The following is a 24,373-nucleotide window of genomic DNA, read 5'->3' as shown; positions in this document are numbered from 1 at the left end:
GTTTTTGCACACCGTATTCACAAGGATGATGCTCAATTATCTTAGTTAATTGATTCCGCATCTCAAACAAATTGTCTGTGTGCCAACTTCTAGGTAGTTTTTCATCGTACCACTCAAAATACCCACAATCTTGTATGTCATTTGGCCAATATGGGCAAGGAGGCAATACATACATGACTTTTCATCATACAAAGAAACAATTTTCTTGAGTGAAAACTACGGCCACATCTATGAAAAAGGTGATTTCTTTGCATGTGTGTGTGAACACGAACGAACGTGAGTGCCTTATCATTGTTCTTGTGAATAAGTGTTCGAGATTAGTTATCCAAAATTATTTTTAGGTAGAAAAATGTCCGAAATCCAAAATCCATATTTAACGATCCGAAATCTGTAATGCAAATTTTGAAACGTCATTTTCTTTGAAATTATATTTTGATGAGACATAAAGGTAATTCAAAATATATTACACTACAAGAAAAATTCGATTTGGCTACGGAAAAATTTCATAGCAAAAACATGAAATTTCGTAGCTAAAGCCGAATAACTACGGAATTTGCTACGCAAATTTTCAATTAGACTCCGTAGCTTTTTTTCTTGTAGCAAACTGTTTAGCTACAGAACTATAATTTCATAGCAATTTTGCTATGATAGTTTCTACGACATATATTCGTTGCAATTTGAGTTCCATAGCATTTTCGTAGCAAATTTTGTAGCAATTTTCCATAGCAAATTCCGTAACAACTTTTCCGTAACCAATTCCATAGCAATGTTTCCGTAGCATATTCTATAGCGTTTTTTCCGTAGCCAATACCGTAGCGATTTTTCCATAGCCAATTCCGTAACAATTATCCATAGTAAATTCCGTAGTAATTTTTCCGTAGTAAATTGCGTAACAATTTTTTCATAGCAATTGTTCTGTAGCCAATTCCGTAGAAATTTTTCCATAACAAATTTCATAGCAATGGTTTTGTACCATTATTTTATAAAATTCGGTATTTGAATTCGACTATTTATATCAATTTCTAAAAATACAATTAATATAAAACCAAAAGTAGTATTTCTATAGAAACTAAAATAAATATCCAACACATCAAAAAGCTAGAAATTATACATAAAATGCTATTTGATACATAAGATTCTATCATTCATTAAAAAAAAGTTTCGAGCTGTCACAAAACTTAAGTATCACAAGTCAATGTCATCTAAAACCTTGTTCCCGTAGGCATCCTTGTTGTTGGTGGCGCTTCACCTCTCAGCCACAAATTCTTGTCCTGCACCTTCTGCTACAACAATTACCATATGCCCGTTTTCTTTTATTCTTTTCTCTATATATTCAAAAAGACCACCATGCCCTTCAAGATAGAAAGGTGGCCCAACCACTCAGGGATTAAACAATAATCAACATCTAGGCTTGCAAGAGCGACATACATTGCAATAAAAATAAGCCCTACATAAATATTTTCAAATTTAAACCACAAACACTAACTTTTATTTAATCTTGTTTTACAAAACTTACCACTATTACGTCCCATTAACTTAACAGGTCCAATACAATTCTCGTTGCTCTCTTCCTCAGCATCTATTGCGTTAATTGAGTGTTGAGTCTCCTCAACAACAGTATCAAATCCAAATGATTTATCAATAATCTATAAAAACAAGATCAAAGTAATGAATTTTATTTTAATCATATGACACAAAGGACTAAAATTGACAATACTTGAATATAAAGTACCGGAATGTCATAATCGATAGTTTTTGCTATCCCGATAACCGCAACTTTAGGACCCCGTCTTCTAACTTCATGTATAAATACAAAAATTTTACACTTTCCTTCATTAAAAATAACTAATTATGTTTCAGTCTTTAATATCATAAGAAAATAAGAGAACAAACCTCATACATAACATATGCCCCCTTTTGTGTTCCATCTCCACCTATTATATAAACCTAAAATACACAAAAAACATGAAGGTTATATCATATATATATATATATATATATATATATATATATATATATATATATATATATATATATATATATATATATATGTCACAAAACTAGTAAAATTACTTGTTTTTGGTTGTTTTATAGTAACCTGATTAATTCTGGGATCTTCAATGCTATTGACTACCTTTTTGTTATCATAGCCACCTCGTGATGTACCGGTTATGGTGTCACCTTGTTTATGAATGTAATTAGCAACTTTAGGTGTTATAATGGTATTGTATTTCAGGAGTAAAATCCTCTGTATCCACCGTGCATATGAATTAAAGTAGTATAAAATTAAGATCACACTAAAAAAATATATATTGAGATGTAATGTGATGCAAACATATTTGCTTATCACAGTTTGGAGTTCTTGTTGACAACATCACCTATTATTATTATATAAAACAATCAGGACAAAAATGATTAAAAAAACTCCATAAATAATTCATGGTTTTTTATAAAAAGAAGTATCAAAGGGTTGAAAGACGACACACCTTATCAACAACTTGGAAGGCATAATAAAATCTCACACCAAATTGACCAATCAAATTGTTGTCTAAACCATTATCTTTGCTATTCTGTCAAATACAACGGTTAGTGCAAGTATATTGTTTATAATTCTCATAATAAAATATTTATATATGTTAATAAAAGCATCTAATGTATGGAAATTAGCAATTTTTCATTTAAACTTTCAGTTAAGATTCTTAGCTTACTGTATGGTTATTATTCTATTCTCTTGATCATTTTAATGTGTATATCATTTCATAAGCATCCTCCAAAAGCTATTGATCAGTAACACTAAGTAATCGAAGGTTGTCCAAGGCATTACTTTAGTTGGCCTATGAGTATTACAAGGCACTATTTATAAGTTGTAACATGTAAGTTCTTTATGATCAAGAATTTAGGTCTTCCTTCCTCCAGGCTCCAACTATATTCCAATGAGTTTTCTTACAGATTAACATATACATCAACATTTCATCCTAATATGTCCAACTGAAAGACAATTGAGTTAAACAAGGTGCTACAAGTAATGTTACTTCAATCAATAACACACAGAAAGTAACATGACAATGCTACACAAAAGGTCATATTAAGGAGATATGATTAATAAAACTCGTGAATAATAATATAAGATCTATTTTCTAGTTCCTAAAGATATACTGTATTTTTGTAATATAGTGTTCTTCATAACTTGGAAGAGGCTACATACAAATTATTTTATTGCAAATCTACAAATTCAGAATTTTATTACAAATCTACCAATTCATAATTAAAGTTCCTTACGACCTCATGTAATGATGTAAGATCAAAATAACAACAGTAGTCGATTACGATCCCAATTCCGAAGAAAGTACAAATTATATCGTTATAACAACAACTTAGTAGGTAGAATTCAACTCCTATTCAATGTGCTTTGAATAAAAAATCGATTTTTTAACAATTTTAATACCAATCCGATGTAAAAACCTAATTCAATTGGCTTATTGGAGTACAATTGGAGAGAAAGAGAGAGAGAGAGAGAGAGAGAGAGAGAGAGAGTACGATTTTAGGTTGAGGGAGGTAAGAATTGAACGGTTGCTAGACTGGATCTCACGGACGTCCCTTCCCTCCGCCATTTGATCGATACTGTTTCTCGTTTGAGATCAACAACCTTGCTGCACAATCACATGTTGCCGTTTCCTTTAAGATCCTTAATTACACCGCGGATGTCTAAGATGTTCGGATCAAATTCGCCACCGAAGTCATAGATATTCCTTTTCATACGTGATCGTCTTATGCTACTTCAAAATGTGATATGATTTGGGGAAATTTTGCTGCTTCCACCGAAGTCAATAAGAGAAAACGAGGGTTACTACAATGATTTGGGGGAAAAGTAGCTTAGGTAAAAATAAATAATGAGACGTAATATATATATATATATATATATATATATATATATATATATATATAGTTTTTATTTATGTAAATGAAGAAAAAATCATAACTTTTTAAATTACGATGATATCATTTTCTTCTTTTGTTTTAAGATTCTTACTAGTTTCCTTTTAAAATAATTTTCTATATTTTGTTACGGGAGAGATATCACGTAGCTATTTAACTACGGAATTATTCGTAGAGAAATAACTATAGATTTTGTTTTCGTAGTTATTTTGCAAATTCCGAAACCAATTGTATACACAAATAACTACGAGTAGCCTTTTCGTCACAAGTTTCATGGTAGATTAACTACACAATTTTATTGTGTAGCAAATTTTCATAGCAAAATAACTATGGATTTCAATTTTGTAACTAACTAGCTACAAATTTTGATTCCGTAGCGAATTTTCTAGCCAAGTATCTACGGATATGAATTCTATAACAAGTTCCGTAACGAATTAGCTACAACCGAAAATTATGTAGCATATTTTATAATAAAATAGCTACGAGTTTCGATTTCGTAAGAACTATTCATGGTTCAGCTACGTAATGTAATTCCGTAGTCATTTTCGTAGCAAATGACCTACAACAAAGAATTTTGTAGCATATTCCATAGTAGAATGGCTATGAATCTTGATTCCATAGAAACTTTACGTAACTATTTAGGATTTAGCTACGGAATGCAATTTCGTAACCATTTCCGTAGCATTATAGCTACGACAAGCCATTCCGTAACATATTCCGTATTAAAATTGCTACGGATTTTGATTCCGTAAAAATTTTCCGTAGCTATTCATGATTTTTCTTGTAGTGTTAGGTCTAGTCGAGGTGACCATTTTTCGCAAATGATTGTCACAAAATGATATATTAATATTATGATGGCCATTTCTGTGACTATTCTTAATAACATAAAAGTCTTTCTAATATTGACATTAATTAGTCTCTTATTTATTTCTCTTAATTACATAATAAAGTTTAAAAAATAAAAATTTGATCATTTGTTCGATTTCTTTTTTTTATTTGTCTTATGATGTATATTTTTGAGTCCCACGTGATAGCGGCAATGTGAATCTTCAAAGTTTATGAGCCGTGACAAGTCATAATAGTTGTTAAGGTGTGGTTTAAGGCGTCACTTTTATATATATATATATATATATATATATATATATATATATATATATATATATATATATATATATATATATATATATTATCATTTTTATATAAACATATTATTTAAGAAATTTTTTTTATAGATGTGACGTCAAATATAAGTTTTAAAGCCATAAGACGTCGTAAAAAGCTTTTTTTAGAATCATGATACTTTCAATACATTTTATGAACTCAGCCTCTATACCTTCGATGATAATATGATTCCATACATTTAACCTCCTTCACCCCACATCTTAATGGGCATTGGTTTAACCTTTTTAATAAGTTTACAATTCACTATAAAGAACTTCATTTATAATAATATGACTTAATTTCCAATTTTTATATAAAAAATCCTTCCTAGATAAGATAACATAAAGTAATATATGCTTAACCCCTACTTTTCTTGATTTTTCTAAAGTTTAACATAAAACATCATCGATTGTATACATCAAAATAAAAGCTTTTTAGCACATCCATTAGATTCGTTATCTAATATATACAAAATCCCATAAGTCCACAAGTTTTTAAACATCTACTTTTACACTAAAGGAACAAAAAGCAAAAAAGTAACACTCCATTCTCTACTCCTCTCTAAATATTAAATAGAACCAAAACGACCGAAAACAAAAGACAAATTAAGACTTGCTAACTCATCTCTTTCACTAGTGGGGTTCACACGAATCTTTGAAAAAGATCATATCATATTTACTTGGTCATCATCAACCATGTCGATACCCCATGAAGTAGTTAAAATCATGGTGTTGTACATTCAACTGCTTTAGCCAACAACCCGCCACGTTCAAAAGTGACACAAGCTTTTCATGATCATTTCCATTCCTACCCGAAGTCCACAAGTCCCCTTGCATCTTGTAAGTGGCTAGTCCAAAAGGAGGAACATGGATTCCTTCCCCTACTTCTCTCTTCTTTTTCGAGAATCCATTATGATCTTCGTTGTCTGTATCTGTATTTGTATCGATGCGTATAATGTAAGCTTTCAATGTAAAGATACTTTTTGAATAATGACAAAATAAAGAAATAAAGATGCTATAAATAATACCTTGAAATGATGATGAAAGGGTGTGGTAAGTGAGGAAACATGTGGACAAGTCCTTTATGGTCCTCCCCATTGGAATGTGATATATTGGGTACCTATAGAATATGTCAAGTACACGCATCACATTATGAGGTCACACTAATATTGATATGTAAGCAATGAAAATATGAATAAAGAATCATTGGTTATAAAAAATATGAAAACAAATGATTACATTGCGCTTTCTTGTACGCATCATGCACTAAAAGCGCACTGCAATCATTTCGTTTTATTTTGATTGGTTGGTTTATCATGACAAGAAGATGACATGATATAATCATTGTAATTAGAATTTTCTTGCATAAATTTAAAAATAAAAAATAAAAAAATACCAAGCGACTGCCATCCAACTAGCTGGTGAAAGATCGACGCTTCTTAACGACATCAATCCAGGGTATTTTTGAGATAACATAGAAATCTACATAAAACCAAAAAATATATATAAGATTAACAGAAAAAACCCGAATTAGTTTGTCTTTCCTATTTTTACAAATTGGGTTTTGTCCGATACATAATATTTAAAAATATTCAAGAAATGACAAATTGGGAAAAAGAAAGCAAAAATATAAAAGGGTAAATTCCTATAAGAATGAGACTTACCGACGAAATCACTTTTTTGATGACTTTTTCCATCAAGTTCCTTTTTTTTGGGAATTAAGTGGAAAAGAAAAAGTCTTGTATATTTTACAAGAATAAGTCTAATACTTGTAAAAAACAAACAATAACTTGGTTTTAGTAATGTGAACCGGTTTACAAACAAACAATTACCTTGTCCAAGAGAGGAACTCTTCCATAAGGAGTTGATCTTTCAAAGTATTGAAAGTAAAGATTACCCAATCGATCATTAAAAGGCGGTGTACTTTCATGCTCGAATACACCTTCCTCAGATGAGCATCCATCCCACCTAGACAACTTTTCGCTCTCGCTCTCATCACTAAACGAATCGCTAAATGAGTCTTTTGTTTCTGAATCCGTCTCTTCCCTATACAAATAAATTGAACATGTCTTACACGATTCAATTTCACAATCAATAACTAGTATGAGAGATTTGACTAAACACATAAAACCCATTAAACACGACAATTGGTTGGTATTTACAGCTAGTAATTGTCTGGCGTGCCAGTGTTTGAATCAATTTAACCGTGTGTGAAATTCCGCACCTCATTAACCAACCGATTTACATTATTACAAATTGTTTTCCCAAGAAACATCTAAGTGGAAATTTAAGTGACCAAGAATGTTTTTTTTATATAAAACAAGAGAAGGTTTTTTAAGTATTAAATAAAAATATAATTTTTTTTGTTTTAATGGGGATGGATAAGTGATAACTAGAAAGGAATATGCCTTTTGCTTTTCCAAGCACATTATCCATAAGAATTAACCACTAAAGAAAAGAAAAGAAAAAGTACATAACATATAGTCATATACATTAATTATTCTACACTATATTTAAAATTTCACTTTTGATCGTTTGACTAATAATTTTACATATCAGCCCAAAATGATTTTTTCCTTCTTCTCCAATAAGTCCAACAAAGAACCAAACTTCTCTAACCACAATAAATTCAATATTAAAAACAAAAACCAAAAATTCTATGCTATTTATTTCTAGAAGAAGAAAATTTGATTTTTAACAAGTACTAGATTTAATAATATTTAATTTTTCATCATATACAATTTAACATAACATGACAGAGTTCCTTTTTGTTCTTATTCATGAAATTGCATCACAAGAATCCAAAATACTGTCAGTAAACTGGATATTATGATTTTATGAAAGAAGAAAAGTAGTCAAATAAATAAGAAAATAAATAAATAGGCAATAATTATTAATATGTATATTTTTTAATATTTGGGGATTGTTTGCGATGAACAACATACCTTAGATAGTTCAAGGCTGAATTGCTTGTAAAGATTTGAATAGCAGATAAGTACGGCACGTAATACTGTATGATTGTTTCATCTTCTCCGGCGTCGACTTTGATCGGAACTCCGGCGCCGTAAGCACTCCATTCATCAAAACTATTCCAAAGATCACCCAACGTGAAGAACTCGACTTTTTCACTCTCCCATGGATGCCATAGCCGATTAAGCTTTGAAGCCTCACTCTGCACCAAAATTCATCGTAATTTCAGCAATCAAAAACAAATCTACACTTGGGTTTTGCGGAATTGACAGATTACTCATCTGGGATTTGCATAAATCGATGGAAATTTCAGTAGAATCATACCTTGGAGAGGAATTGAGAGGGTACAACAGGTGTTGTACAGTCCAGGAAACATTCAAGGTTTGTCGATTGCATTGATGATTTCGATTGAAGAATAAAGGGTGAAACTAGACTGAAGAACAAACGAGATCACTGGGATCACAGGATTTACAGCGATAACTTGTGCTTTGTAGGGAAATCTAATTTGATTTTTATGTTTGGGTTTATGATAAGGTAAACGGAAGGATTTTCCAGATCAATTTTGTTCCAATAACTTCAATTAGGGAAGTAGAAAAACAGGGGAATGTTGTTGATCCTCCACGGAAACCTATGATTCCGACAAGGCTAGAGAGAAAGAGAAAACACACCGAAAATGAAAAGTGAAACAGGAATTAACGAAGGGGAAAGTAAATGAAGATGAAGAGCAGAAGGGAAGAACAGGTGGTGTTTGAATTTATGGTGACTGAAAGCAAATAACAGAGGGGTCCAATGTTGGGGAAGACTGATGTTTTGGTTTGTTTGAGAGAGAGAGAGAGAGAGAGAGAGAGAGAGGTGTAGTGGGTTTGGGAGAGATGGAGGTGGGGAGGGGGTGGTGTTCACTTATGAGACTCTCCACATGTCTTTCTCTCGAATTTTTGCATTCACATTCCCACACACCACAAATTCTTGAAAATTTATTTAATTTTAAAATATTCGATTGGCAATTAGTACAAAATAAAAATAAATATGGTAAAGTGAATGAGTGACTGATCCTTGTGGTTTTTTAACTTATTTTTCTTACAAGTTATTGGTATTTTTTTATATTTGACAATTTAATTTATTTATTTTTTATAAATTTAATTCTTATAATTAGCTACCCTAGGTTGTCGGAAAAAAAATACTACTTAATACAATAATATAGTTATCAATTTATATACAAACTTGAGCCCTGTGGTTTATCAAAAGTCACCGTTTTAGTCTATGCTATTTTTCTTTTTACAAACTTGAGCCATGTGGTTTCCAAAACATACATGGATGGTCCATGAGCCACATAAAAAGACCATTACACCATTTTTAATTTTTTGTTAATCTTTTTTTTAATTAGAACTATTTAAAAAGAAAAAGAAAAAAAATAAATAATACCTCGACCTCCCCCAATCGTCAAATTCACCCACATTTTATGTCGGAATCACAATATAACCGTTGGTACTTGAACCTTAACAATTAACGCTCATCGCCAATCACAAATCACTATGGTGATAATCACTAGTTGCCGCCTTGTTATCTTCTTCTTCAACCCACAAATCTAAACTCCAATTGGTTTTATCAACAAATTTGAGCCGCTTTATCCCAGGCGTAGCCGCAAAAATGGTTCTTCCTAAACGAGAATGCTGCATGTGATATTGCATAAATGGTGCCACCCCTTCCCCTGCTCATCCTCTTATGAGAGAGATATCGAGAAATCAAAGGAAAAAAGGTGACAATGTGGCTTTGATTCATCATGTTCTTCATTTGTGTGAGGTGTGGTGGTGACATCATATATGGTTGTGAGAAACTGGTACGCCACCCATCATAAGTATCAAAGTTCATGAGAAATTATAAATTGACATTTTAACAACTTCATGGCTGGAAAAAAAACTATTGAATTCAGTTGGCTAAGGTTCATGTTAGATAATAATAAACACAATGAAACTGTATATTTGCGCCAAAAATCGATTGAAGATGGGAATTTGGGGTTATTTTACTCCCTTGTATGTTCTTTGTGTGTTTGGAAGCCTAAAAAAGCAAGTGGTTTCCCTAAAAAAATCATCCTATTTTTTTTATGAAAGTGAAAATCACAACCCTCTTTCTTTTCCTTATCTTCTAAATCGAAGCCTTCCCGTTATTACTCGTTCTCTCTTCTAATTACATGACATAAACAGCCCAGATTCATTCTCGCGTTCTTAACCTTTTTTTCTCAATTGAAGCTTTCTCTTATATATATATATATATATATATATATATATATATATATATATATATATATATATATATATATATATATATATATATATATATATATATGAGAAAAGTGAATGTATGGTTGTCATGCATGTAATATTAGATATATAATTTCTAAAACTACGTCGTTTTGCTTCTAAACTACATAGTTTCGATATAAATCCTAAACTTAAATAAATATAGTTTCCTACTTTCCGTTTAAACCAAATCATTTCCTAATTTCCCTTTTCGAAAAACTAATTCCTAGTATTACTCTCAATTTGAATTAATTATAATACACTCACCATTTAAACATAATTTACATTTTAATTGTATGTATATTTCTTGAATTTCAACAATTATATCCACATGTCAAAGAAAAAAATATCACGGATATTAACAATTAATTTACTTTTTAATTGTATTCTTCACGGGTTTAGATATTTTCAACCATGATATAATTTCCCTAAAACTTTAGCATGTATCGTATTTGGGGTTACTACTTTTGTATTGTTCTTGATATTATTTTGTTTTAACATATCGAGTGGAGCAATGATGTGTGAGTTTACGAAGAATGCCACCTCTAAATCACAATTAATTTGGAAATTTTAATTGTTCTATATCTAACAATAGATACCTAACAGCCACATATTCCCTATCCCCATATATATATATATATATATATATATATATATATATATATATATATATATGTGTGTGTGTGTGTGTGTGTGTGTGTGTGTGTAAGATTACAACTTATGATCTGATGAATCAAACACTCTACAAGTTAATTGTCAGTGTCACCATCTACATCACTATCAACGACAACGTTCAAGTCCATTAGCGTTAAAATATTAGGTAATGATACAAATATGTATAAAATAGATAGCAGATCCGATATCTTTGTTGTAACATCCCGAAAATCAACGGGTAAAAAATTCATTTTTATTATAATCGAAACACCATTGCAACTTTATCCAAACATTTAAAAACATTTCAAAAAAGAAAATTATCACAATTCATTCTCAAATATCAATTATTGCGGAAAACACGGGTATATGCGCTACGATCAAGCAGGGCCTTTTGAATCGGAAGTACTTGTACCTGAAACCATAAACTACAAAAACCATAAACTACAAACTGTAAGCAGGAAGCTTAGTGGGTTCCCAAAATACCACATACCACACATACCAATCGATCCATATAACATTCATATCAACGAGCCACACTTATCATACGTATATCACAATCAATAAAGGTGTTATGTGTCATCCATAGTCTTGCCATTATGCTACAAGCCGCCTCGTGCTCTTCCTTGCCAAGTCGGGGGCCAAAACCCTGTGTCTTATAGGCAAGTTCCAGGAGCCACCTCCGGGTCTTCCATGCAAGCATCACAAAGACAATTAGCATACAATCCACACTACATAAGTAGAATATGAGTGTCAGGAGCTACCTCCGGGTCTTCTTACAATACATAAACCAACTAGGCTAACATTGGTGCCTTCGACTCATAACACAGTGGGGAAACTCACCTCGAATGCAGAAGCTCACAGAAAGAAAACCCTTGTCGCTACCCTGACGACACCTCCGAACTATCAAATCAAAATAACACCCAATTAGCAATTAGGTTTCAGTATAAGGCCCACCATCCATACTTGGGGTAAAATAACCATTTTACCCCTAACCCAACATGCATCAAAACTGGGGCCCAAATCCAAAATGTAACACCCGGATTCTTGAAGGTCAATTAAGGAAGGTAAATCTTCATTTATAAGTCTAATTTGTCGAGTTAAAGGGGAAGAACTCGACATGTTGGAAACTTGTCATGCGTGTTTTTGGAATACCAACTCGACGAGTTGGGGAGGTCTAACTCGACGAGTTGACACTGGGGATGAAAACCCTAATTTTCGGGCATTTCACCCTATATAAAGAACATTAACTCCTAAGGTTGGCCTCCTTACCTGCCTCCCTTGCCCAAAAGAAACCCTAGATCATTTTCTCCACTTGTTCATGGAGTTCTGAGAGCTTGAGAGTGATTCTTGAGGGAAGTCTTGAAGAGAGAAGTATCTAGCTTGGAGGAGTGATCTTCGATCCATAAATTCTACATCAAAGGTTGCATCTTGGAAGTATAAAGTCACAACCTTGACTTGTAGTTTAGTAGATCTCATTTCTTGTAGTTTTGGCTTGGTTTTGGGACTTTGTCTTCTGTATCCAAAGAAGAGAGGTTTCCAAGGGTTGAGTATGTAGATCTTGCCCCTACATGACCTCTAGAGGATTAAAGTTGCAAACTTTTATAGCTTCCATGTCCCATTCATGAAGTATGTCCATTATGAAGCCAAAAATGGACCTTAGAGAGTGTTACAAGCATGCATGGACGTAAAGTTGGAAACTTTACATGATTAAACCACCTTAGGACCTTAGATCTGTGTTTCAGGACGTTGGAGTGAGAGTTTAAGGGATTAATGGGTCAAGACCCTCCTCAAAGGAACTAGGGTTTTGGTCTAAAGCTTATTAGATGGTACTTGGGGGTAAATTTGGAAACTTTACCCTTCTAGACGTCTCTATAGTTAGGGATCTAAAGTTTGGAACCTTTGAATTTAAGAAAAAGGACTTAATGCATTAAGTGGGTGGGCAGACTGAAGAACTCAACGAGTTGGTTTGGGATTGTCCCGATTCTGTTGGAAATAGAGGAACTCAACGAGTTGGATCGTAATATCATGACTTTGAGAGTTGACTTTGACCTCGAACCAGGAGTTGACTAGGGTTGACCACTCAGTATTTCAGGCCTTTTTGGATATTGGGCCTTATTGGGTTAGGTCCATGATAGATTGGGCTTTATTGGACTTTGTGGGCTATTTCAGGTTGGGCTATTATTTGGATTCATGGATCGTTCGACCAGTTAAGGAGGTATGTTTAGATTAGGAATAAGTTATTGGGCTTTAGAGTAAGGCCCATGTAAGGGTTTGAGCCCAATTTGGAAAATTAGGCCATTAGCGGACTTTTATGGATTTTGGAGTTTTAGGCTTGTTTCGTGTTGAGCTTGGGCCTTAGTTATGAATCTTGTTTGGCAGGGGTAAAACAATCATTTTACTCCAAGTATGAATTATGGATCATTGTTTGATACCTACTTGCTACCTGGGTGATATTTTGGTATTGACAGACAGGAGGTAGATAGGTCAGCAACTAAGGATTTCATTTGGGAAGCTTCTGAATTCGAGGTGAGAGTCTCCTTACCATACCCACGGGTCGAAGGCACCAAGGTCGGCCCATGTATTTGGTTGTGATAATTATTGTGTGTGTGCTATTGATACATTATGTCTATATGATAAGACCATGTGGGGGTTCCCATGGAAAATAGTTACATGTAGTATGCCAGTTGTCTTCGTGACTCTGACAAGTAGTGGTTACTTATGAATGTGTTATCAATATGTTATGCATTTATGCGAAGACCATGAGGGGGTTCCCATGGCAGTCAGTTAAGACCATGTGGGGGTTCCCATAGTTTATTATGTGATATGTGGTATACTAGTTGGTTATGTGATATATGATATGTTAGCCGTCTCTGTGATACTTGTATGGAAGACCTTGGGGGGTTCCCGAGGCAGATGGATATAAGACCATGTGGGGGTTCCCATGACATTCCAGGCTAAGACCATGTGGGGGGTTCCCATGAAAGTGGGCTAAGACCATGAGGGCGTTCCTATGGCACCTGATGTAAGACCTTGGAGGGTTTCCAGGGCATCCTTATATGTTTGTATGTATGGTTTATATGGCAGGTGGTTAAGACCATGTGGGGGTTCCCATGGCAGTGGGCTAAGACCATGAGGGGGTTCCTATGGCACCTAGAGTAAGACCTTGGAGGGTTTCTACGGCTTCCCTATACGTTTATATGCATGGCTTATATGATTGATATGGTTTATGCGGTTATGTGGGGTATTGTGACATCCCCAAAATCACAGCCAGAAAAGACCAGTTTCATTTATGCTTTTAAAATAGTTTCAGAGTAAATCCATTGATTTAAAAAGAGTTGTGGAATTTGTCCCCAAAACAATACAATGAAACATAGACATTACATAGTTATATATAACTACTGGTCAATAAACTAAAACATCTTCACAAGTTTCCCAACTTATACTCTCGCGCCACTAACTGTAATACAAAGAAACTGAGTGGGTCAGGCTTGGGAGCCTGGTGAGCATATAGGGTTTTCAACCCACGATAAATAATTATATTCAATTTCAGCAACCAACAATAACCCGATTACCCATTCCAGTTATCCTCACTATACGTCCCTAAAACAACAACTATCACACGGGACCTAATCTAGGATTTTCATTGGGACGGACAATACTGCAAAGGGGTTTCCTCAGCAATAAATGTCCCAAGGCAACCATGAGGGGGATACAATACAAAAAATGAGCACCCAAGTTCATCAACACCTAAAGGTTATGAGCCTGCCAGCATTCCACCGGACAATCTAGAAAGAGTTCGTGGTCGTCACCCATATTCTGCTGAATGACTAGATCACAATCACATCGAGGCCTCTCATCAGTTTATCACACATCAACTATCTACCCAAGTTCTACCCAATATTTTTGTAGATAACAACATACATATGCATTCATATGAAACTTAAAAACTGATAAGATACTCATTCCAAATAAGCAGATAACATATATATATATATATATATATATATATATATATATATATATATATACACGTATATTTATATACACGTATATTTATACACACATAACACGTATTCTAAAGTAGATACTTCATATCTATGTGCTAGAATAAAGGGAATATACACTCACTTGATTAGAAGATGACCGGGAAGCACTACGGCTCTAAGAGTAGTATTTCTTCGGTGAAACCGGGAGATCTTCACAAAAACCGGGCTTCTCTCGGGCGGAGTTTCGGCTTGGAAACTTTACTTCTCGGGATATTTAGGGCTTTGGGACTTGCTTCGGGTCTCGGGATGATACCGGGGCTTCAGGGGTATAATTTGCACGTAGATTGATGACATAAGGGTGAGAGAGAAGAGATTTAGCAGCCACAAACGGCTGCTCTTTGATATCTATTTATAGGGTGAAGTCTGCCGCGAACCCAGTGCGTTTCCCAAACGCAGTGTGTTCCCGTCGAACACGGTGCGTAGGAGCGGGGTTTCGATCCTATCCCTTATCCGTTGAGTCGGCATTGACGTGGCCAATCCAGAGCCAAGCACTGAACGTAGGGCATTCCCACTTTGGGATGCGTGCCTCGAACTTCAGAAATTCATAACTTTCGCATACGATCTCCGTTTTTGACGTTCTTTATATCCACGCATAGGTGAGATTATGCTCTACCACTTTCGTTTAGACTCCGTCAGCCAATTTTGAATTTTATTTTTTTTATATTATTTTTCGTAGACCGGGACAGGAAAACTTCGTTAGAAATGCATATCTTCTTCATCGGACATCCGTTTTCGTCTGTCTTTTTACCATTGGACTACTATCGACGAGATATTCGATTCTCATTTAGATTGTTTCAGCTAGAAATCTCTCGATCTCAAATCTAAACTTCGGGCTACATACAACTAAGTCGAAACTTAGAAAAATCATAACTTCCTCATATGAAGTCAGATTTAGACGTTCTTTTTATGCACGCTCTCGGTTTAACGTATTCTACGACTTTCGTTTAGATCACTAAGGCTAAATATCGATCTATATTAAATTCATATTTTACGTCATACAACATCGTGCTGGTTCTGTCGCGAAACTTCGACAGGTCATAACTTCTTCGTTATAACTCGGATTTCGGTATTCTTTATATACCCGGAACCCTTGTCATGACCACTACAACTTCCTTCATAGATATTGGGCTTATCTAATATTTTATTTTTACGCTTATTTTTATTCTTAATTTATTTAAGCCACACAATTAAGCATAAAACACATAATACTCAAATAATTCATTCTTATTATTTCAAAATGAGTTACAAAGGTTAACCTAGACTGTTACACCATTATTAATGCCTAGCCTAGAAACACGGGCATTACAGGTATGCTCTGGGGAACTTACTAAGCTTCGTGCTTACAGTTTTGTTTATGGTTTCATGTATCATTGGTTTTGAAAGGAAGGGCCCAGCTTGATCGCAGAGCGCACACCCGTGTTGTCCACATTATGTGACTTTGGGACGTGACTCTGATAAATGTTTTAATTAAGAAATGTTTTTAATGGTTGGATTAAGTAACATTTGTGTTTGACTATAATGAAAAATGAAGTTTCTACCCTGGATTTTGGGTCGTTACACAAAAGATCCACAAAGGCCCACTAATGGCTCAATTTTCCAAATTGGTCCCAACCCCATATGGGCTTTATCCTAAGCCCATAATTCCTTTAGTTACAATTTTGATTACCTCAAGTACCCCCTTAGAACAACTTGGTCAAAGACAGGGTCAAAAGTCAAGGTCAACGGCCCGAGTTGACCAAACTTGCCGAGTTGTCCTTCAACTCACCGTGTTTCTCCATTATTTGTAAAGTCGGGGAAAAACCGAGCCAACTCGCTGAGTTTACCCATAAACTCACCGAGTTCGCCAAAAACCCACATCTTAATACATTAAGCCGCCATTATTGACACCAAGAGCTTCACAACTCAGATCTCCACCAAAATGAGATCTAGAAGGGTAAAATTTCCAAATTTACCCCCAGGAACCACTATAATAGTTCCAAACCCAAACCGTAGACTTAAAAGAGTGAGGGCTTAACCATTAAGCACTTAATATTCAAAGACAAAGCCCCAAATTATAGATCTAACACCCTAGAGCTGGAAGACCACGTAAAGTTTCCAACTTTGCGCTCATGCATTACTAGGAGATGCTAAAACATTCAAGAAGGGCTTAATAGGGGACTTAATGAATGCATGAAGCCCTTAAATACATAAAGTTGGCACCTTTATGCCAAAAGAGTCCATGAAACCCCCAGATATGATAGAATAATACTTTGGGATGTCCTAATCCCAACATCCATCCAAACCATGACTAAAACATAACAATTTAACCAAAAAGAGAGATCTAAGCATCTAACAATCAAGCTAAGAACTTGATACCTCAAACTCCTTGCAAAATGGATAATGATTCTGGATCCAAGACCTCTTCTCCAAGACTAGAAACTTCAAAATCTTCTAACTCCTTCACAATGCACAAAATGGACCTAAACTTTCTTCCAAGGCTCAAATACTTGATAATGGAGGCTACAACTCCTTTTAGTGTTTTGATAACAATGGAGGTTGAGAAGGAGGTTAGATAAAGTGACTTAAGGCCTTTAAATAGAGTGAAACCCCCTAAAAATAAGGGTTTCCAACCTAACTGCCAACTCGCCATGTTGAGGCACCTTAACACACTGAGTGGTTCATTAAATTCCACGGCCAATAACATTTCAACACGCCGAGTTAAGGCTCCAACTCGCTGAGTGGAGAAAACCTAAACAACTTGGAATCAACTTCATACAGGAAATCAAGCGTTACAATTCTCTCCCACTTAAATTAGATTTCGTCCTCGAAATCATTTCTTACCATTCCTAGGCACGCCTGACAACCTGAAGAACACAACCACAACCCTGAACATACGTAGCCTTTCCAAACTGCTGAGACCATCATTAGCATAGCTTTTCAAACCTAATGATGAACGAACCCTTAACCCCTTGCGGAAAACCAATCCGACCCCACCTCAAACTCGAAACCTGAAGTCTCAAATTGTCTGACTCCCTGACAGACCTCATACACTGAACCACTACCATGCCCACCTCATAGAGTTTCATACCAAATAAAATGTTTCCAACCCCCGAGCATCTTGCGGCTTCAAAGGGGACAAGGTGACTAACCATATACGGCTATAGGACACTTATACTCGACAGAAGGCTCAGATAATCCTTCAAATTGAAGATTCATCCCTATAACGGTTAGACTCATACTAGAACTGTGCAACAGAGTCAAATCAACCACTCTGAGATTATTTAATCCACTGCAAGCGACTTAGCAGTTCCCAGACAACAAGCTACTTTATACACACGAAACCCGAATCACTAATACTGCCCGAAACATCATGATGCCCCGTAGATGCTTTCCAAAAGCGACCGAGACCTCCCTGGCCCCAACTTGTCTGCCAACTATCTAAAACACCGGATTCCTACCCGGAGACTAAGTTAATAGACACCCGCACAGTCGCCCCACACGACTTCAGAATGAAATCCTCAACTAATCAAAATTACCCAATCCATATTGTCACCAAATCCACTGCTAAAAGAACGCCACGAGACCAACTGCAGTCTCATAACATACCCGGTCTCCTACGACCTACCTTATCCTGATTCCAAACACGTTGTGACCCTCTCGCAGATAGAACCAACCCAAGACACAACATAATGACTCGTTTGCTATCAAAACTAAACCCATTCATTACCCTTGAACCTTGCGATTGATGCCCTTGGCATTTAGATACCCCAATTCTTATTCCACTAAAACGAAATCCTGCACAAAACCTGTGTGATACCCGACTCCAGATCGTACCCAAAATCAATTTAATACTCCACTCACAACCCGAGATTCACGAATCTGCACTTGTATTTCACACCACAACCTTTCGATTCCCGATAACCCTCACCTGACCAAAAAAAAAATTACCCCCAATCCTTTTCTGAGACTACTAGTCTCGCACCTGGTCCAACCACCAAGTTCCCAAGAGTCTAAACAGCAACGCTACCCACCCTCAAAAACCCCTCTGCGCCACACACTGATCTACCACATGATCCTTCAACTCTAGATCTGATACCTTGACCCAACGATCTCCTACTCATCTAAAGCTATACAGGATCGACTCTGAACCCGACCCCAACGATCCTCAACCCAAAACAAATAATACTCCTTAACAACCTCGCCCGACATGCCCAAGGCACAAACTGATTCACCATCACACTCGACCGTTTCTAATAACAATTTAACTCGAACTGGTGATTGCTACGATCCCATCAGAGTCTTACAACACCTCCAACTATCCATGGTTACCACTCATGGTCGTACCAAACTCAAACCGACACAATACCATGCATCATGAGTTGAATCCTGCAGCCAATCATGAGTTCAGGTCACGCATTCGAAGCCCATGGTCTAACATGAATAACAATGATGATGCTGACCTGCGCTCGGGAGTTTCCTGAACCCCTACCAACACAACCTCAATTTGTGTCACACCCCAAAACCAAGAACGGCGGAATACGTTCTGGGGTGGAGGACGTCATGTCAAGTATCACAACATATGCAGTATAGTAATCAATGTACAACAACCATTGCATTAATAGTAATAATTTTACATAGGTTACATTTAATAACAACATCGAAGTAAATACAGAGAATAACATAGAGTGCAGCTCGGTACTAGGCTGACTTCATAAAAGCTCCCGAAGTGTACCTGTCTACTGACGACCTGAGAATACAAGTTATTTTGAAAGCGAGTATCAACATTTTTAAATGCTGGTGAGTTGATAAGTATTTAATGACATTGGTATAAATACATGTTTTACTTCAAAATAATTTCACACAATGATGGTGATTTGAGGTTACAGAGTCTTAGAATCCTTTCCAGAAAATCCTATATTTTCAAATAAAAGTAGTCTTCTACCAAGGCCCAATTGTTTTATGTTTAAACCAAAGAGTATCTCTATTAAAAGCAGTCTTCTACCAAGACTCATATGTTTTATGTTTAAGAAACATTTTCCCTTAAGGTACTATCATTATCAAAATATAGTTTATACTTTTAAACAATATGTGAGGAAATCACAAGCATAAGTAATAAGGAAAATAATATTTTATCTCAGCAGTAACACTGCTGGCTAAAAGTAAATAAAACATAGACTCCAGGAAGTATTACGTGAACAATACGCCTCGGAGAGTCTAAAAGAATCAAATACAAACCCCAGGGTGGTGTTGAATGAACAACACGCCTCGGAGGGTCTAAAAGAAATAAATAGAGACTCCAGGATGGTATTGAATGAACAACACGCCTCGGAGAGTCTAAATTAATAAAATACAGAATCCAGGATGGTATTGAATGAACAACACGCCTCGGAGAGTCTAAATTAGCCTTTAATCCTATGTGGGTTGGTTTATAGGTTTATAACGTAACCTAGTATATAACTAGGAAAAATAGGTTATGATGGTTTCACATATGGAAAATACCGTGATAATACTTATTACCTTAAAGCCATGAATTATAAGGTAAACATAAAGATACTCGTAACCATACTGATTGACAATCGAATACTTGACGACCTGATGGCGTTGGAATGAATCTGACATTTGTCACCCTTTGGCTTGGTCGGTCGAGACTGTAGCTAGCAGTCAGGATGTGGGAGTGTCTGTCCCGTATTGATCTTTACACACAATGTCCGCTCTCCCCCCAGGAGACTCTGGTTACCGCTCGACAATGGTGAAATCCGTGTCGTGAGGATGTATCTCGTATTTTGACTTCTATAAACCTTTCCTTTTACTAAAAGTATACGTTTTAGAGTATAAATATAACTAAGTTCTCCTGCGTGGATGCTATAGTGGGTTTCTAAACTATATCTATTATAGTTTACTTTGAGAGGTTATCTAGATGCCTTTGTTACCCAAAGGTGATGAATTTGCTGAGAGAACTTTTACGACTACATATGTATACATGATATATAACCAAAATTTAAACGACCTTCAGACGGATAAACGATACTCTAAACCACATCCAAACAAGGAAAAGGAATTTAAGCGAGTTAGCCTTCCTAAGTCCTTCAAACATTGTTTATATAACTATACATATATAGGCATGCACATTATAATATAAAAGCACAAAAGACGTTTTGGTAAAACTTATGAAAATCTATCAATAAGAGTTTATTCAACTAAAAAGGGATCTTTATACTTTAAAAGAGATTTGAAACTTAGATTTGAAAACCTTTAGCTGGATGAAGTAGTTTAACATACGAAAATCTATTTGCTATATAGTTATTAATCACATGTGATTAATATAATAACTCTATAGTTCAACTTGTATTCCCCCCCCCCCCCCTAATAAAAGCATTTAAAAGCATTTAAAAAGGTTAATTCGGGGGTATGAACTCACCTGATGTGGGTGACCCTGACGAACGGACGGTATAGGATGCTAGGTGTCAAGTGAGGACTTGAACACACACGAGAATCCTATTTAACATGTAATGATACATTTAAGTATCAGATTAGTCATTTAGCAACTAATTATGCAAGTATAGACATCCTAATACATGAAAACACTTTGCTACAAGTGCTAAGAGTACTAAGGGTTGCATATAAAGAGTGTATGGCCTCATATTGGTGTTTACTCCTCAATTGGTGGCCCTTAGGGGTCTTTACGGTTTTCATACCACTTCCCCTATGAGTTTACAGCTGTAAACTCATGGAAGTGGTGCCATTGGGTGTTCAAAAGTCTTATACCACTCAAGGAATTAAGTTAGACTCGAATCTAGGGCATAGGAAGTGACTAGGGTTCCAAATGGACCCTTGGGGGAGTTCACGGTCGTAAACACATGAGTTTACGGCTGTAAACTCATGTTTTGCCACTCTTTCCATGTTTTGGTGTTCCTAGATTAAGTATGCAAGGTTCTAGTCATTTATACAATCCATAGGGGGTGTTAGGGGCACCATATGACCCCTTTATGGAGTTTACGGCCAAAGGACCATTTCATTTTGGGTTTACGGCCGTAAACTCTATATGGCCAGGGTATATTTGATGTTTTAGGTCTCTACTTCAATGGTGGTTGGTTATAGGTTGAGTTCTGGGCATAAGGAAGGAAGAAAGGGCAACTTTGCACCCTTAAAGGGAGTTTACGGCCCACGAACATGCCTTGGCCGTAAACTCGCATTCATCCTTGTTTCTTGATGTTTTCTAAGCCCTAAACATGTTAAACCTAGTGTACAATGAGTTAGGATAAGAGGACTTACGATCTAGGAGCTTGAATGGTCGTTTTTGGCCAAGAACACTAGTGTGTGTTCTTGGTGTTCTTGGTGAAACTTGAAGATCTATGAAAACATGAATTTCATGGATGAAAACATGTAAGATCACTAGCTTAATCAAGATATGAACTAGTTAGGAAAAGAAACTTACAAGTTTTGAAGATCGGGGACGAAGAACGGGATGATAGTTGAGAGGATTTCAGCCAAAGGAAGAGGATGGAATGAACAAATGGCCAACCTTTCACCATTTAAGGTGGAGTTTATGGCCCATATGGAGTTTACGGCCGTAAACTCCCATGTGTTGGCCGTGAACTCTAGGTCAAGGTGGTTCAGGCTCGTTTGACATATTATTGCTTTGACAGATAAACCCCAACACTTATTCCTTAAGTGTACTGGGCTCAGAACGCTCGAACAGACTCTAAATTGTGCTAAATGATAGCAAAAATAAGTCTGGCATTTATTTGGGTTATATGGCTGAGCTCTCAAGGTAATAGAAAATTTCGGGTTGTCACATCATCCCCCCGTGAGAGGGAATTTCGTCCCGAAATTAGAGTTTAGGCAAGGAAGTAGGTATGAACAATCGAGCAAAGAGATGAGGGTACTTCCTATTTGATCGTTCATCGCGCTCCCAAGTGAACTCTGGTATTCGCTTGGCATTCCAGCGAAACTTCACGATTGGGATGCGGATTCATTTCGTTAGCTTGACCTCTCGGTTCATGATCCCTACGGGTTCTCCTACGAAGTTGGGGCTGTCAATGATTTTTATCTCAATGTGTGGGGTTACAAGAGTTACCTCGGACCAGTACTTTCTCAAATCTAAGACATGGATAGATTTGGGTGGAATTTATGGAATTCGCAAAGTAGTCGAGGTCTGACGGGGGTTGGACCCATTCTTATAAGGAATCTCGGATGGTCCTACGCTCTTGGGAAGATAGAGCTTTTCAGTACTTAGAACATAATGTACTTCTATGGTGAGATCATCACTGGCATGATCGCCATTTTGAAGTTCCAAAAGTTTCTCTCTCACTGGGGGTGTAGTTCCCGGGTTGGTTCTTAGAAGGCTCAGGTCGTCTTCGGATTCGTATTTCCTACTGATTGGCTTTCGGAGGTTTTCTGGATCATCGGATGTAATGGCTACTACTGGTACCTATTGGTTACGTGGCATCTATCTCAACCTAGTGCAAAAATGGACCTGCACTTCTAACTCTTAAGGTGTTTCTAACGGAAACTCTCAAAGTTGGTGAGATAGGGTTTTACCAGACGATGTTTAGCAAGTTTTAATTCTCATCTTCGTCTAATTAGATGCTTTCACAGTATGATTCCTAACTGGAAAGAATCATTCTGTTACTCGCTTTGCTGTTTCATGGATAACATTCTCTGATCAGGGCTAACTTAGCCCTTTGAGATTTTCTAAAGTGTTGGACTATTTCGGGAGGTGGTTCTACTATCTCTTTAGGGATAGTATTCTTTGGAACACTGAGTAGCCCAATGAATCTCTAAGACATGCCTTATTCTCTAAGGTGTCGGCTTCTTCTAGTTTGTAGGAAGCGCGCGTTCTTGTATAACCCATCGACTAACTCCTAGACTGGTGTCGAGTCTACAATCTCTTTATGATCTGGGTTATAAGGTTTATCGCCACATACTATATTACTTTATTCAAGTATTCTTGGTCGCGGAGGTGATCACGTGGTTCTTAGCATTCTATTATTACTTCGGGGAATGCAGTCTTTCGTCAATAGGGCGATGGTGACTTTTCTCGCATGAGGACGTGGTGTGTCCTAGGCACTACTCGTTGGTAACGGGATGGACGAAGTGCCTAAGTAGTGCGAGTATCCCTTGCAACTACTCTTCCGGTGTTTCAGAGTTTTCTCGATCTAGATCAAATCTAGAGAGTATAGGGTTCCATCACTCGGAACTTCTAATTTCCTCATCTACTCTCCTCAGGGTTTAACCTATTACAGCTCCCAGGTTTCCGAGATCTCTGCTGAGATGCTTAATACGTGGGATTAAGCGCGAATGGATGGTCGTAGTCAATGCTTTGACTCTT

General features: G+C 36.1%; 1 protein-coding gene and 1 pseudogene across 1 annotated transcript; both read right to left on the bottom strand.

Moving 5' to 3' along the window:
- Positions 1 to 1,185: 1,185 nt before the first annotated feature.
- LOC145065448 (ATP-dependent 6-phosphofructokinase 3-like) lies at positions 1,186 to 2,268 on the bottom strand (annotated as a pseudogene).
- A 3,217-nt stretch (positions 2,269 to 5,485) lies between these two features.
- LOC145068508 (uncharacterized) lies at positions 5,486 to 8,949 on the bottom strand. The gene is made up of 6 exons (XM_079015476.1): positions 8,391 to 8,949; positions 8,042 to 8,268; positions 6,929 to 7,142; positions 6,493 to 6,578; positions 6,125 to 6,216; positions 5,486 to 6,028 (listed from the first exon to the last, which is right to left on the bottom strand). The coding sequence occupies exons 1-6, from the start codon at positions 8,460 to 8,462 to the stop codon at positions 5,787 to 5,789; spliced, it is 933 nt and encodes a 310-aa protein (XP_078871602.1). The 5' UTR covers positions 8,463 to 8,949; the 3' UTR covers positions 5,486 to 5,786.
- Positions 8,950 to 24,373: the final 15,424 nt, after the last annotated feature.

Source organism: Lactuca serriola, chromosome 8 (assembly GCF_051521515.1).
Source record: "Lactuca serriola cultivar US96UC23 chromosome 8, Lser_US96UC23_V15, whole genome shotgun sequence".
Classification (NCBI taxonomy): domain Eukaryota; kingdom Viridiplantae; phylum Streptophyta; class Magnoliopsida; order Asterales; family Asteraceae; genus Lactuca; species Lactuca serriola.
This window is presented reverse-complemented; position numbering and strand designations above follow the sequence as displayed.